We start from the raw sequence: 16,427 nt of genomic DNA on the forward strand, positions 1-16,427 counted from the left end.
TAAGCAAATTAATTTACAGTTCAATCAACTGTTCTAATTAAAGTAATTATCACAGCAAGAACGCAATTACAGTCAGCCATTTAAAAAATATACGGCTTTTGAAAGTGTTGTTTTATCAAATGACTGCTGCTGATATCGGAAAAAAAACCCCACACTAATATAGTTTAGTTATGGTTTATAAAACTAATAATATAGTTCAGCAGTTTTGCATGTAGATTATTGCAAGGTCATTTAGATTTTCAAATTCAACATTAGCCGTTAACTTTAAATACAAATTGCTAGAGTAATTAAGTTTATGCTGTTGGAAAGCAAGTAGAAAAAAGTGAATGCGTCAGACCACAATTTTGACTGACACGGACATAGCAAACAACACAGAACGTAAAAATGAAGACTGTTTGAGACACAACGACACAGCAGACCTGTAAACAGACCCTCACACAGGTGAAGACAGAAGACGCACACAGGTGGAGAGCTTTCAGAGCTGCAGGGGGAAGCCATGTTAATACCTGAGGCAAATATCTTTCAAGCAGCTTAACTGCAAGCAAATTGCAAGAAAATACAGCTTTACCATTAACCCATTCGAAGCATGGCCCATTTTGGTAGTAAACAGTTATCCTCTCAACATATTTGTTACTGATGGTCAGTCGTGTGGCCTAAAGAACGCCACCTACATTAAGTGTAACATCACATAACAAACATTAAATAAAAAAAAATCAGAGGGTGACGATCTAATAACCAACACATCTTTCATCCTGAGTGCCTCTGCCTACGTTCTGTCCTGACAGAGAGATGTGAAAAGGATTTGTACACTAGTGCTGTGCTCAGAGGTGATTATTCATGTCGGTGATACTTCCAGTGAGGCCACACTGTACAGAACTGTGAATCAGAAAATACAGCGACTCACCATGCGGGCAGCTTCTGTATTGCGTCCTTTTTAACATCTGTGTTTTACTCAGGTCAAAGGCTGTGTTCACATTACCAGGTTGATACCAGGTAACAAATCAGTGACACACATCTGATTTTTTATTACTATTTTTTTTTTAGGATTGTGCAACCATGAAAGTTCAAGGGAAAAAAAAAGAGAAAAAAGGAATTTGTACAAAGAAGCTAATAACATAAATGCAGCTAAGATAACCCAGTTAAACCTTTAATAAAAGTAAGGGTCAAATTTATTATTTAAAAAAAAAATACATTGTATTTACAGTTGCGGTCAGAAGTTAACATACACCCAACACGGACGTAAATATCATGGCAAAATTGGGCTTTCAAGAATTTCTTTGAATTGTTCTTTTTCTGGAAAAGAATCATCGTACAACATATATCTATAATAGAAAAAAAGAGAATTTTGTGCGCAAGTTTTAATTTATTTTTATTTTTAAATTATACACACAGGGTCAAAAATATACTTACACTCACTTAGATTATTAACTGTGTGGTACTGAAAGTTCCAAAATGTCTTTTAACTTGCCAAGGCCTCTTAACTTCCTGTTAGTTAGTGATCATGGCAGACTACAGCTGGTAGCTCTTCTGTGCCAACACAAAAAAGGATTTCTTTGACAAGTAGACGTTACTGCCAGTAGATACTTTGCCAAGGTCTGGAAGAAGATCCAAACTGTCACCCTCAGCTGAGAGGAAATTAGTTCAGATGGTCAGAAACAACCCAGGAACCACTAAGGCACAGGCCTGCCATGAACTGGAAGCTGCTAGAACACCAATCTTGCTGTCTACAGTCAAGCGAGTTTTATATTGCCATGGGCTGAGAGGCTGCTATCGAAGATAGAAGCCCCTGCTCCAAAATTGACACCTTCAAGTTTGACTAAAGTTTGCAGCTGAACACATGAACAAAGAAAATGCACTCTGGAGAAAACTTTTATGGTCAGATAAGACAAAGACTGAGTTATTTGGTCACAATGAACAGCGCTATGTTTGGAGGAGTCAAAGTCCCTTCCATGCCAGGACCTGGTCTTCTCAGGCAGTCTCCCAGCCTAATACTACCCAGGCCCTTAAGGCACATTGGGCAGTGCCAATCTCCATTTCTATAGTCCTCAGCCTCTCACCTATTACATAGCTAGGGTTACAGTGGGGGCGCAGTCCTCTGGTAACCACAAGAGTTTGACTCCCTACTCACATCTGCAATCCGGCGTGCCTCACCAGATGGCAATAGGTACCATTTTTATGATGGACTTTGGTATGACCTGGCCTCGAGTTGAACTTGCGATCTTCCAGTCAAGAGGTGGACACACGAACCACTAGGCCAGCTTGCAATGTTTGGAGGAGTAAAGATAAGGAATTCAACCACGAGAACACTGCACTAACTGTTAAAGGTGAATGGAAATCTGTATTTGCCTCAGCAAAGTTGAAAATAGTTCAGTACATAGAAGAAGTGACATATTGTGAAGCTGAAACACTCGTCTCCTCCTTCAAATGCAAATCCTCCATGTGCAAAAGAGTGTGCTAAAACATGCCAATTCCAAAATCCTGGAGTATTTCGTAACAGTCGAGACGCATTATTATTCATGGACCGGAATTTGCATATACCAGCCCATGTTCTAGCCAAGGCTAAATTACTTCCACTTAAGGCGTTAACACCAGTGGGTGCCTAGCCAGTAGTAGTAGTTGTAATTTCTTTCAGGATCAATAATGTACCTACCTACCTACCCACCTATCCACCCACCCACCATGAACCTGCACAGCCCAAACTTCAACAGTTCTGTAGGTATTGTGAAGAATGAAACAGTGACAAACCATCCTCCCGCAACAAAGCAATGCTGAGGCAGAGAGCTTGTGGAGACAGAACAGTGCTCTCATGCAACTTCTGAGACGTAGCTTTTGACCGGAATGAACTCCTAAGGGGCTTAACTCTGCAAAATAAACATCCGGACTTTGCATGCATACGCGCAGAAATTCTCCAGAGAAACTCACCAAGGGAATCGTCATCCTCCCACAACAAAGCAATGCTGAGATGGAGAGCTCATGGGAAACACGGCAGCGCGTTTGTGCAAATTCGGGAAGGTGGCTTTTGACTGGTGCGCCCTGGTATACTTGTCTACAACATGCACTCACTCAGAGCAAAGCTCATCAACGTATTAATGATTCCACCAAAGAAAGGGAATATAGCTTGTTTCATTCTTGTTCCATTCTAGGGCCAAATCATAGGGTTGTAAATAGGGATGCACGTAAAACCGCATCTGGGCATTTTTCGCCTTGATCAAAGTCAACATACCTTCTCGTTAGACATCAGAGAACAATTGAAAATATTGAATAAATGCATTCCAAGGCACCTGTTGCGCATGGTTAAACAAAGTGGATAGGATAATGAAGGAGGAATTCTTCAGCATAACCACAAACCATCAGCTAGACAGTTGAAACTTGGGAAAAAAAATTGGGTGCACCAACAGGACAACAACCCCAAACACATCAAAGCTGGTTGTGGAATGGATAAAGCAGGCTAACCAGAAGCGATTCTAGAGTCTGTTGTGGCCCCAGGCAAAAATTTCCAGGGGGCCCTTCTGACCAGTGTTCATCACCAATACGTTATAAATAATCTGACACCAACGAAAAATGTATGAAACCAAAGTTTTTAAATTCCAAATGTGAAAATACAATGGTAAAGAACAAGGGAGACCAGGGAGACACTTGAACAGCAGCTAACATTCGCGTAAGTTAGCGTTAGGGTCAGTTTTATGCAGTGGTCACATTCTGAAGCTAATGTTAGCACAGGTCGGTCTCACACAAAGTAACACCATTTGTTCAATAACAGCAGTCATTTACTGTTAATGTTATGCTTATATCATTATCTGCTCGACTTACCACTGTCTTTCCCAATCAAATTTCGTATTGATTATAAAATACTACTATTGACCTTTAAAGCACTAAATGGTCTCGCACCACAGTACCTGAGTGAACTTCTGCTCCTCTATGACCCGCCACACCTACTTAGATCAAAAGGTGCAGGCTATCTGCTGGTACCTCGTATAGTGAAGGCTACATCAGGGGGCAGAGCCTTTTCTTACAAAGCCCCACAGTTATGGAACAGCCTTCCAAGTAATGTCCGGGAATCAGACACGGTCTCAGTGTTTAAGTCTAGGCTGAAAACATATCTGTTTAGTCAAGCCTTTTGTTAATGGTGTTTATGAGGTAAAGGAGTAGATCTGGAGGGTCCTCAGACATAGAGTGTTTTGGTAAACTGGGATGTATGGATGCTGTCAGTCCCCAATCGCTTGCTCACTCGAGTTTGTTGACGGTGTAGTGGCTGGCTGCTTTATGTCCCGGGGCTCCCTCATGCCTGTGTTACCTTCTGGCTCTCTCCTTTTAGTTATGCTGTCATAGTTAGTTGCCGGAGTCCCTGCTTGTACTCGGTGCAATATGTATACTGTTCCTACTTATTCAGGTGACATTGGGCATACCTAACAACCTGTGTTTTCTTTCCCTCCCCCCCACCCCAAATCTGTCCCTCTGAGTTACATGGAGTCAACAGGAAATCTTTTGGTGGAGAGGGTGGAGATCTCGACTGGCTATCGTAGCCTGCAGGGAATCGGCCGTCAGACATTCTGTCGCATGTCCCAGACCCGGTGAAATGTAACTGAATTGTCTTGGCCAGCCCTAAGGGTCCCATCTGCATCTCATCATTGCTGAGGAGTGTGCTCCCATCACCCAATCAAGCATCCAGCCAGAGCAGGTCATGATATTTTTTACCATATTAACATGCCATTGTTGTGTGTTATGCCTAATGTAAAGACTCTCGTCTCTGCGAGCCTACCACACAGATTTAATACTTGTCATTTTTAGGGCATACCTAACAACGTGTTTTCTTTCTCTCTCTCTCTCTCTCTCTCCCCCCCCCACCCCAATCTGTCCCTCTGAGTTACATGTTGATCCTGGGATTGAGATGCTGGCCTCTTCTGCCCCTCGGACCTGCTTGATCCATCCTGGTGCCCTGTGTCTGGTCGGAGTTTTATCGCCCCACTCCTGTGAAGGACGGCCCCATGAGGACAGTTGAGGGTTATACCTGTTAAAACTGTTAATATTATAGTCAGGCTGTCTGTTGTTGCCCAAATGAGGATGGGTTCCCTTTTGAGTCTGGTTCCTCTCGAGGTTTCTTCCTCATGTCGTCTGAGGGAGTTTTTCCTTGCCACCGTCGCCACAGGCTTGCTCATTGGGGATAGATTAGGGATAAAATTAGCTCATGTTTTAAGTCGTTCAAATTCTGTAAAGCTGCTTTGCGACAATGTTTATTGTTAAAAGCGCTATACAAATAAACTTGATTTGATTTGATTTCTTTTTTCTTCATTCTCTTTTTTTCCTTCCTCTTCTCACTACCAGATGGATAACTCCTCTTCATTTTCCCTCAGCTTCTTTTCCATTGCAGTCCGTTAACATCACACAGGTTAACGTGAGGTGGGATTGACGTGGGGCCCCGTTCGGGAGGTTTCCTACTGAGATGATGTCACTGCAAATCGCCCATTGTTGTTTATTTGATTTAACCTTTATTTTTAACAGGGAGGTCGGTTTTTCAATTCTCTCTGTCACTGTTTTTTCAAACATAATTTTTTTTCAAATATATATATTTTTGAGACATTTCGGTACATAAAACAGCCCTCGGGCCCCGACTCTCGGGGGGCCCCTGGGCCAGAGGGCCCCAAGCAGTTGCCTGCCTTGCCTGTTCACAAGCTGCGCGCCTGAGGCTAACATTAAGCTTTTGGAATGGCCTTCCCCAATTCCTGACCTTAATCCTGTCGAAAATATGTGGACTGTGCTTAAAAGGCGCGACCATGCAAGGAAACACACATATTTAATTGAACTCTACCAATTCTGCCAAGATAAGTTGACAAATGTCCAACCAGAATTCTGCAAGAAGCTTGTTGATGGCTACCAAAAGCGACTGATCAAGATGAAACTTAAGGGACATTTAATCAAATATTACGTGTGTTGTATGTAGATTTTTGACCCTGTATATATATTATTGATCCTGTGTTGATTTCAGAAAGCCCAAAATAAATCAAAATGTGTGCACCAAATTCTTTTGTTTTTTCTATTAAAAACGTACGTTGTACAATCATTCTTCTCCAGAAAATGAACAGGTCAACTAAAACACTTCTGACTGCAACCGTACGTTATACAGACGGTATTCAGTGTCTGGTTGAAAGTTGAAACTGCCTTCAGTTTTTTTTTTTTTTAGTATTTCTGTTACAGAGATTATGTTCAGTTCATTTGACCTAAGTGCTAAGAACAGTAAGGGATTTGGTGTGCCTATTTCCATAAATGTTGTTCACGTTGCCATTTTAAACATTGCAATAAAGATCAGATATGTATATTTTAATATGTTTTACAATTGTATTGCTATAAAATCAGGTCAATGGGACATGTATTGCTAAATAATGAACACAGTACATGGGTTAATAACATATCATTAGTAACATTGGTGAACAGGCAGTGTGCCTTAAGTCATGTAGAGAACGAGTCATATGTAATGATTAGGCGTAGTTCCTTCTCTTCCAAACAACTCCTAACAGAAGTTAATTATATACTCAGACTATTTCTGAATCACTCAACAAAGGTGAATAATCTGAAACTGACATTACTTGTATTCTACCATGAAATCTGCACTAACCTGCTCCTCATTCACAGTTCAATAACAGCCCCTGGGTATCAGCTTTGTAAAGTTTGCAAGGAGGTTTCAATTCAATCCTGCAACAAAAGTCTTTGTGCAAAATCAAGCATTTTTGTGAAACCCTGCAGAAAAATGGAATGTGACTGTCTTACCTGATCTGAGTTGTTTGATCCGCCCATTGCTTGTACTGGGATCAATCGGAAGGAAGTCTTTGAACCAGGTGATCTCAGGGTCAGGGTTACCGCTCGCAGCGCAGAGCATGTTGGCCGTGCGGGTGCGTTCTACCACCTTCAGCTGGGGACCCATATCGATGTTCGGGAAGCCTGGAGGAACCAGGTCCTCTGTGGGAGAGAAGACGGAGAGGATGATGTTGCAGACTCCGAAATAATCAATATGGATAATGAGACCATACCATCTACTGCATGTCTGTTTTTGGATTTCCCCCATTTTCTCTCTCATTTCCACCCACCAGGCAGCTCTCTACTATCATACAACAGCTACCAAACAAGGAGGGTGAAGGCAAACAGATGCTTCCTCAAGTCGGCCGTGTAAAAAGTCAGTCAACTGCATCTTTTCAACCTTTTCCTCATGTTGCATCACAGGACAGCGTAACACCCTCAGAGGAAACTGCTACCTACCGTCTTCCAAATACACAAGCTCACAATCACACCTGTAATTGGCTAGTGTCTCTCTGATTGACAGGTATCCTCCCACCCAGAAAGCACGTCCAGTTTTGCTCTCTTGCCTCCTGGATCTGTGACAATGGAACACTGCAATGCCTCTAACACCAATATAATGAGGCACAGGGGTAGAGGGATAATCTTGATAAGGCCTCATTAGAATCATCATCAACCAAACCAGAGATATGGGCTCTCACACTGCATCACTCCAGTAACACCCAGAGACTAAAGATGATATCTAAGCCAGAACTGCTTCTTTAAAGTGGATTACCGAACGAAGCCTATCCACAGACAAAACATGAACTCACTTGGTAAATTGGAAGTCATGCTCAATCTGTAAAAGTACCTGCGAAAACAAGATTGCCTCCCTAAGCACTATGGACCAACAATCAAACAATGAGCTGAGATTAATAATCGAAAGTCTTACCTCTACTTCTTAAAGCAATAAATGAAGAAAAACAAAGAGCACACTGCAGAAAATCCTCTTATTTCTGTGACCCAACTGCCCCTGGGCAAAGACAAAAGTCATGGCCTGATGGAAACATGCAATATGCCAGTCAGAGTCCCTGCGGATGCCCTGAAGGCATCGGGTGGCTCAGATGGACCTCAGAGGTCAGTGTGTTTAACCCCACATGGTATGGCAGCCAGGGTAGAACACATGAAAACAGATGAATTTCTGTGCAGTAAGACATTGGCCACTAGTGATAAAGCTGCTACAGAGACCAAGTCATGGCCTCTTCACTAAAAATTGTCTTGGAAATGCACATAACAGAGAAACCTTGTGTCTTGTGTTCTTCCTTTGAGATAAATATTTTAGCACAGGCTTCAGGAAATGAGAAGGATTTGTGCTGGATTAGGCTTTATGGACAAACTTTATCCAGTAATTATTAACCCATGATGATGTGGCACCTCTTGTGCACTGAATCCCTTCAGGGAAAGAGCTGCAACAACATTAGCAGTTTGGAATGACACACTCAGTGTTCCCATCATCGATGCTCCTTTTATTTGTAAATCAGTCTGTTGAACGGCATAGATGCTTGCTGTCACTTCATTTTACTCTGTACCTGAAATGTCCCATTGTCTGAGAGATACAGTGGTGCTTGAAAATTTGTGAACCCTTTAGAATTTTCTATATTTCTGCATAAATATGACCTAAAACATCATCAGATTTTCACACAAGTCCTAAAAGTAGATAAAGAGAACCCAGTTAAACAAATGAGACAAAAATATTATACTTGGTAATTTATTTATTGAGGAAAATGATCCAATATTACATATCTGTGAGTGGCAAAAGTATGTGAACCTCTAGGATTAGCAGGTAATTTGAAGGTGAAATTAGAGTCAGGTGTTTTCAATCAATGGGATGACAATCAGGTGTGAGTGGGCACCCTGTTTTATTTAAAGAACAGGGATCTATCAGAGTCTGATCTTCACAACACATGTTTGTGGAAGTGTATCATGGCACGAACAAAGGAGATTTCTGAGGACCTCAGAAAAAGCGCTGTTGATGCTCATCAGGCTGGAAAAGGTTACAAAACCATCTCTAAAGAGTTTGGACTCCACCAATCCACAGTCAGACAGATTGTGTACAAATGGAGGAAATTCAACACCATTGTTACCCTCCCCAGGAGTGGTCGACCAACAAAGATCACTCCAAGAGCAAGGCGTGTAATAGTCGGCAAGGTCACAAAGGACCCCAGGGTAACTTGTAAGCAACTGAAGGCCTCTCTCACATTGGCTAATGTTAATGTTCATGAGTCCACCATCAGGAGAACACTGAACAACAATGGTGTGCATGGCAGGGTTACAACAAGAAAGCCACTGCTCTCCAAAAGGAACATTGCTGCTCATCTGCAGTTTGCTAAAGATCATGTGGACAAGCCAGAAAGCTATTGGAAAAATGTTTTGTGGATGTATGAGACCAAAATAGAACTTTTTGGTGTAAATGAGAAGCGTTATGTTCGGAGAAAGGAAAACACTGCATTCCAGCATAAGAACCATATTCCATCTGTGAAACATTGTGGTGGTAGTATCATGGGTTGGGCCTGTTTTGCTGCATCTGGGCCAGATGTCAGGACATCTGTCCATGAACTGAATCTCAAGAGAAGGTGGGTCATGCAGCAAGACAACGACTCTAAGCACACAAGTCATTCTACCAAAGAATGGTTAAAGAAGAATAAAGTTAATGTTTTGGAATGGCCAAGTCAAAGTCCTGACCTTAATCCAATGGAAATGTTGTGGAAGGACCTGAAGCGAGCAGTTCATGTGAGGAAACCCACCAACATCCCAGAGTTGAAGCTGTTCTGTATGGAGGAATGGGCTAAAATTCCTCCAAGCCAGTGTGCAGGACTGATCAACAGTTACTGGAAGCGTTTAGTTGCAGTTATTGCTGCACAAGGGGGTCACACCAGATACTGAAAGCATAGGTTCACATACTTTTGCCACTCACAGATATGTAATATTGGATCATTTTCCTCAATAAATAAATGACCAAGTATAATATTTTTGCCTCGTTTGCTTAACTGGGTTCTCTTTATCTACTTTTAGGACTTGTGTGAAAATCTGATGTTTTAGGTCATATTTATGCAGAAATATAGACAATTCTAAAGGGTTCACAAACTTTCAAGCACCACTGTACTCAGTAGTGAGTGTTTTGGTGGTAAAAGAATGTGCTAAAATCATGGTTTGAGGGCAGTGTGGTGTCAGAGTGACCTTGTTGTAGACGACTGCTCCTGGCCACATGAATTAAGCCTTAAACACACTGAGAATAATTGGCTCTAAGCTTAATTAAACAGACCCAGAGAAGTTAAAAGATAAAGGTTGGTGGAGGAGCCTAGACTGTTGTTTGGTGAGCAGCACAGCAAGATGTCTGATGAAAAAATTTCTATCAATAGAGTTTATGGCAAGCCTTAACCTCAGTTAGTTCAGAACAGTGGGTTTGGTTTGGATGTCCAGAAAATCCACACAGTAAGAACAGTTGAGTTACAGTGCAGTTTAAGAGTTACATATTCAAATGAAGTTACATCAGCCATTTTATTTCATTTCAAAGTAGAAAAATTAAGTGTTCTGTCCAGAATGACATCATTAAGAAATTCCCCAGTCATGGTTAATAGAATGTGCGCTTAGGTGACCAATACAATGTTAGCAAACTTGATCCTCGGAGCTAATGGAAGATCATAGCAGCGATTCCTGAAGATGATTTACGGCAATCAGATTCAGCCAAAAAGACAGAATTCGATCACTGTGTACTTCACTGAGAAATTTTAACGTGAGCCAATGTAGACTATTCATCGTGTCACAGCAGTTTTAATTCATGTATAGTATTTAATAACAGTCACTGTGGGTCATGACAGCATATTCGAGGCAAAGAGTTCATTGCAAGTGTGGCAGCATCTTCATGGCAGTAAGTGTAATAATGAACAAGGACTGAGTGAAAGAAAAACAAAAACATCCTTTTTAGGTGATACATTATATGGCCAAAAGTTTGTGGGCCTTCCCCATACTGTTGCACAAAGGTGGGGTTTACATTAGACCGTAACAGCGGATCATCAGATTAATGTTTTTAAAACGATTAGTGTGCACACAGCAACACCAATACACGATTCGTGTGCACACAGCAACGCCAATACACGGATACGCTCAGCTCCGCAGGCATCCTGCGCTCCAAATCACTCCGCCCTGAACAGTGAGTGCCCTCTGGAGGGTGCGCACTCCGGCCCTGCGCAGCTCACAGAGCGCGCGAGTATAGCGCACGAGCAATGATTCGGGACTGAGCCGCTGTGTGTGTGATCCCAGCACATATCACTTACCACTTGCAAGTGGAAGGATGGCAAGCCTAAAGACAATCATAACTACACAATGGGCAGTATTTGCATCAGTATTTGCAGTATTTTCATACTTTTATACTCTTTAAAGAAAGGTGATACAAGGCGGAAGTCCGCGCCGTTTTTCAGCAGTCGCGTCACATGACCAACGCCAGCGAATCAGGAAGGTGGATGTCACAGTGACGTTGTCCAATGACGACGCCAGCTAGAGCTCAGCACAGCGTATCCGCGTATTCTCAACGTTTACACAGCACCGGATCAGACACGATCTAGATTGAATACGTGGACGCTGGCGGATTCCCGTTTCCCGGCGTTTTAATGTAAACGGACAGTGCATCCGCGAAGAAAACGAGACAGATACGGTCTAATGTAAACTTGGCCAAAGTTGGAAGCAAACAAGTGTACAGGATGTCTTCAGATTTTTTTTTTTCCATTAGACACCAGCAAGCAATCTTACACACCTGGCACCTTTTACCACCTGACCTTGTCATTCACATCCTGCTTTTGTTAGTCCAGAGCACAAATGTGTCACTCTCTTGATAACCTTCCACACAGTAGCGTTAACTGCTGGGTTTTGAAATGGCCAACCATTAGCCTAAAAATACCCCTTTTGTGATGCGCTGAGTGTGAATGACCCCCCAGAAGGCTGTGTGAAAGCTGTTCTCTCAGCGATCAGGTGGTGCCACTGATGGCTGATGTCTGTATGCTTTTTCCCTCCTGTTTTAGAGGACTCACGAGTCATGACATACTCTAAAATTCCAAATGAATTACAATTAGGAGTGGTGTCATTCACAGAGGGTTGATATCTGGGTAGCTCACATGGTCAGCTCTGGTCTGGAATAAAAGCTGTTAAGCTGCAGTGATAATGGCGTTGTTGTTGTGCTGAGCATGTCGGGAGGATAGGGGCTGAGTGCACTGGCCACTCTGTCCAACAGCTGGTTGTGTGTTCATGCAATCCAGCAGAGTGCTGCTCCCTATGGCATTAGCTGCCCTCCTCCAGTGTAAATAGAGGGTGATGTCATTATGGGTAATTGTTTTTAATAGTTGCGTGTGATTCACATTATACAAAGAAACAGGTGCAAAGCCTTTAATTCAATTGCTCTGGGAGCTCTCAACCGCTGGATCTGTGTCTCCTCTGCACTGTGATTATGGGAAAAATGGTGATAAGTGCTTCGTGCTGCAGCCCACTGTTGTTACCCAGGCTTGCGATATCTCGCTCCATTAAAGATTCAACAGCAAAAAGGTCAGCATCCAAACACAAAAATGTTCTTTTTTAAAAAGCTATTTATTTCTCCTTTGCTTGGCTTTTATTAATTTAGACCGTTTTTGTGGGTTTTAGTGAAAGAACCAGATATGTATGAGCAATTACTGAGTAGCTAGTAGCAAGAAACATAGATTAACATTTGTTGTTAGTGCCCGATAGTGCCAAAATCTATTTCTTTCTTGTTTATTGCATATTTATCCTATCTTTTTTTGAAAACAGAATACACGTCACAATTAAAAAAAAAATGAATCAATCTTTTAGTTTTAAAAATAATTTTTTGACAAAGTGAACCCATTTCCAAGAAAAACAGAAAATAAAAAAAAACGTTTTCTTGTTTTCCCATTTTCAATCAGAATGAAAAAGAAACCAGTGCAATTTACATGGACTTATGAGCCTTTGAAGCTTAACTCTGAAAATCAGATTATATCTAGACTAAAGCTGTATTTTTTTTTTGCATGATTTATGGTAGTTTGTACATTTCAATAAATAAATGCATTAACCTAGATTAATATTGATGAAGAAAAACACAGTAACAAAACTGACATGAAAGAGACTCTGAGAAGCACATCCGTGCTAAGACTGCAGCATATTTTACAAGTATATCCTATGCTCTTATTGTTCATCCTGTTACTTTCACTTACTGAAATGATTTGATTACAGTGGTGCTTGAAAGTTTGTGAACCCTTTAGAATTTTCTATATTTCTGCATAAATATGACCTAAAACATCATCAGATTTTCACACAAGTCCTAAAAGTAGATAAAGAGAACCCAGTTAAACAAATGAGACAAAAATATTATACTTGGTCATTTATTTATTGAGGGAAATGATCCAGTATTACATATCTGTGAGTGGCAAAAGTATGTGAACCTCTAGGATTAGCAGTTAATTTGAAGGATGAAATTAGTGTCAGATGTTTTCAATCAATGGGATGACAATCAGGTGTGAGTGAGCACCCTGTTTTATTTAAAGAACAGGGATCTATCAAAGTTTGATCTACACAACACATGTTTGTGGAAGTGTATCATGGCACGAACAAAGGAGATTTCTGAGGACCTCAGAAAAAGCGTTGTTGATGTTCATCAGGCTGGAAAAGGTTACAAAACCATCTCTAAAGAGTTTGGATTCCACCAATCCACAGTCAGACAGATTGTGTACAAATGGAGGAAATTCAAGACCATTGTTACCCTCCCCAGGAGTGGTCGACCAACAAAGATCACTCCAAGAGCAAGGCGTGTAATAGTCGGCAAGGTCACAAAGGACCCCAGGGTAACTTCTAAGCAACTGAAGGCCTCTCTCACATTGGCTAATGTTAATGTTCATGAGTCCACCATCAGGAGAACACTGAACAACAATGGTGTGCATGGCAGGGTTGCAAGGAGAAAGCCACTGCTCTCCAAAAAGAACATTGCTGCTCATCTGCAGTTTGCTAAAGATCACGTGGACAAGCTAGAAGGCTATGGGAAAAATTTTTGTGGACGGATGAGACCAAAATAAAACTTTTTGGTTTAAATGAGAAGCGTTATGTTTGGAGAAAGGAAAAGACTGCATTCCAGCATAAGAACCTTATCCCATCTGTGAAACATGGTGGTGGTGGTATCATGGTTTGGGCCTGTTTTGCTGCATCTGGGCCAGGACGGCTTGCCATCATTGATGGAACAATGAATTCTGAATTATACCAGCGAATTCCAAAGGAAAATGTCAGGACATCTGTCCATGAACTGAATCTCAAGAGAAGGTGGGTCATGCAGTAAGACAACGACCCTAAGCACACAAGTCGTTCTACCAAAGAATGGTTAAAGAAGAATAAAGTTAATGTTTTGGAATGGCCAAGTCAAAGTCCTGACCTTAATCTAATCAAAATGTTGTGGAAGGACCTGAAGCAAACAGTTCACGTGAGGAAACCCACCAACATCCCAGAGTTGAAGCTGTTCTGTACAGAGGAATGGGCTAAAATTCCTCCAAGCCGGTGTGCAGGACTGATCAACAGTTACCGGAAACGTTTATGCCGCTTTTCCACTACCAACGCGGCTGAGTTGGGCTGAGCCGTGCGGTGCTGAGTTGGGCTGAGTCGAGCTGAGTGGGGCTGTTGGAGTTGCATTTCGACTACAACCGCGCTGAACCGTGCTGGCTGGAAGTGGGTGGACACATTGGGTGGAGTTAGCGAAAGTGGGTGGACGTCAGGTGATGTCGTTAGGCGGCGCAAACAGTGACATCAGTGAGCTTTTAAGCGGTAGTCTCATGACCCGGATAGTAAACAATAAATATGGAGGACATGGAGTCGTTAGTGTTGCTGGTCTTGGTGCTGTGGCTTGTTGTCACCGACAACGCCAACAGATACTGGCAAGAGCGTATAGATGAGGCAAGGCGCATAAGGCTTCATAATTCTCGTAATTCGTAATTCTCCTTCTTCCGGGTTTACGGTGTTTACAGATCCCAGCGTGCTCGCTGGGCGTGTGTGGGCATGTGAGGACACTCCTCCTCACCAATCAGTGCACAGGGGAGTGTCTCCTCACGCCCCTAGCCCCACTCGGCTCGGTTTGGCTCGCTTCAGCCCTACTCCAAAACCGTGCGAGTTTTGGGGGCTGAGCAGAGCTGAAGCGAGCTGAGTTGTGCTGTTCTTAGATAGTCGAAACGCGAGCCATATCGGGCTGAAGTGAGTTGAAGCGAGCTGAAGTGAGCTGAAAAAGGGTAGTGGAAAAGGGCCATTTGTTGCAGTTATTGCTGCACAAGGGGGTCACACCAGATACTGAAAGCACAGGTTCACATACTTTTGCCACTCACAGATATGAAATATTGGATCATTTTCCTCAATAAATAAATGACCAAGTATAATATTTTTGTCTTATTTGTTTAACTAGGTTCTCTTTATCTACTTTTAGGACTTGCGTGAAAATCTGATGATGTTTTGGGTCATATTTATGCAGAAATATAGAAAATTCTAAAGGGTTCACAAACTTTCAAGCACCACTGTAAATCAGTGCTGTAAACAGGTTAACTGACTAGCCTTCACCACAGTCAGGGATGGGCTGTTAAAAGGCACTGAGCGTTATTATTATTATTATTATTATTATTATAGTGGTATATGTGGAGAGGCTAGAGACAGAAAGGAGACAGACATGGAGACAGGAAGAGAAAGCGTCAGGAAATATATAGGACAAAGTGAGCGTGAGAACAAGAGAGATGCACATAGTAAGACGAAAGATTTATACAGATATAAATTTGCAAAATACAGGTAAGATTTAACCATCTTTTACGGCATACTTCATTTCACATAAATTACACCTTTAACCAGTCAACGCATAAGAAGCGTGTGTGAAAGTACATTTACAGAAATCAAGAGAACGTATGGAGGCCTAACAGCGAGCCTGTGGTCAGGAATAGGAGCTGCTTTGGTCAGGATCGAATGTTCTGTCATTTTAAGTCAGCACATATGAGTGCACACTTGACAGAGATATGACATCAGGAAAACTCATCACCTGAACATGAGGAAAGCATAAGAGAGACTACTTAAAGATGGAACAATGTCTTGATGTTCTGTTTGAAAGAAACTTGTAGGAAGAACTCCCCAAAACAATAAAAAAGAAATAATAAGGGCACAGTCTCTGGCTAAATTTCTGAACATGAAAGAGAGTTTTGAGCGCAAACTGGACCAAAGGCTCTGGAATGCAGAACATAAGACATTGGTGGGAGCAGTATATCATAAGCCTGGAGGGTTGGAGAGTCTGTCTATGAAGATTTTCAGTCATCCAAATCATCACTACCCAGGGAATATTATGATTGAAGCCACAGCCACATAGTATTAACCATTGCCTCTATGAAAAACAATCCTGCCTGAGTGTCTGGCACTGCCAAAAAATGGCTCTTGCTGATCTGCAGGATGCAGACATTATACCTCTGGAATACAAATCAGCAGGCTGCATATGGATGTTCTGGTGACACTAAGCAGATGCCTCTGTATCTGCCAGCACACCCCCATTGGGTTTTGACAGAGCAACAATCACTCGAGGATCCCGGGATCTTTCAGGCGCTGCACAATTAAGCCATGAC

General features: G+C 42.0%; 1 protein-coding gene across 15 annotated transcripts in view; it reads right to left on the bottom strand.

The window, feature by feature from the left end:
* ptprsa (protein tyrosine phosphatase receptor type Sa) overlaps positions 1-16,427 on the bottom strand; it is a 513,824-nt gene that overhangs the window by 184,248 nt on the left and 313,149 nt on the right. For all 15 annotated transcript variants that reach the window (XM_060941290.1, XM_060941298.1, XM_060941295.1 and 12 more), the window contains one exon: positions 6,763-6,951. In XM_060941290.1, coding sequence (XP_060797273.1) covers positions 6,763-6,951 — 189 coding nt within the window. The remainder of the gene's footprint in view (positions 1-6,762; positions 6,952-16,427) is intronic.

The sequence above is a fragment of the Neoarius graeffei genome, chromosome 15 (genome assembly GCF_027579695.1).
Source record: "Neoarius graeffei isolate fNeoGra1 chromosome 15, fNeoGra1.pri, whole genome shotgun sequence".
In the NCBI taxonomy this organism is placed as follows: domain Eukaryota; kingdom Metazoa; phylum Chordata; class Actinopteri; order Siluriformes; family Ariidae; genus Neoarius; species Neoarius graeffei.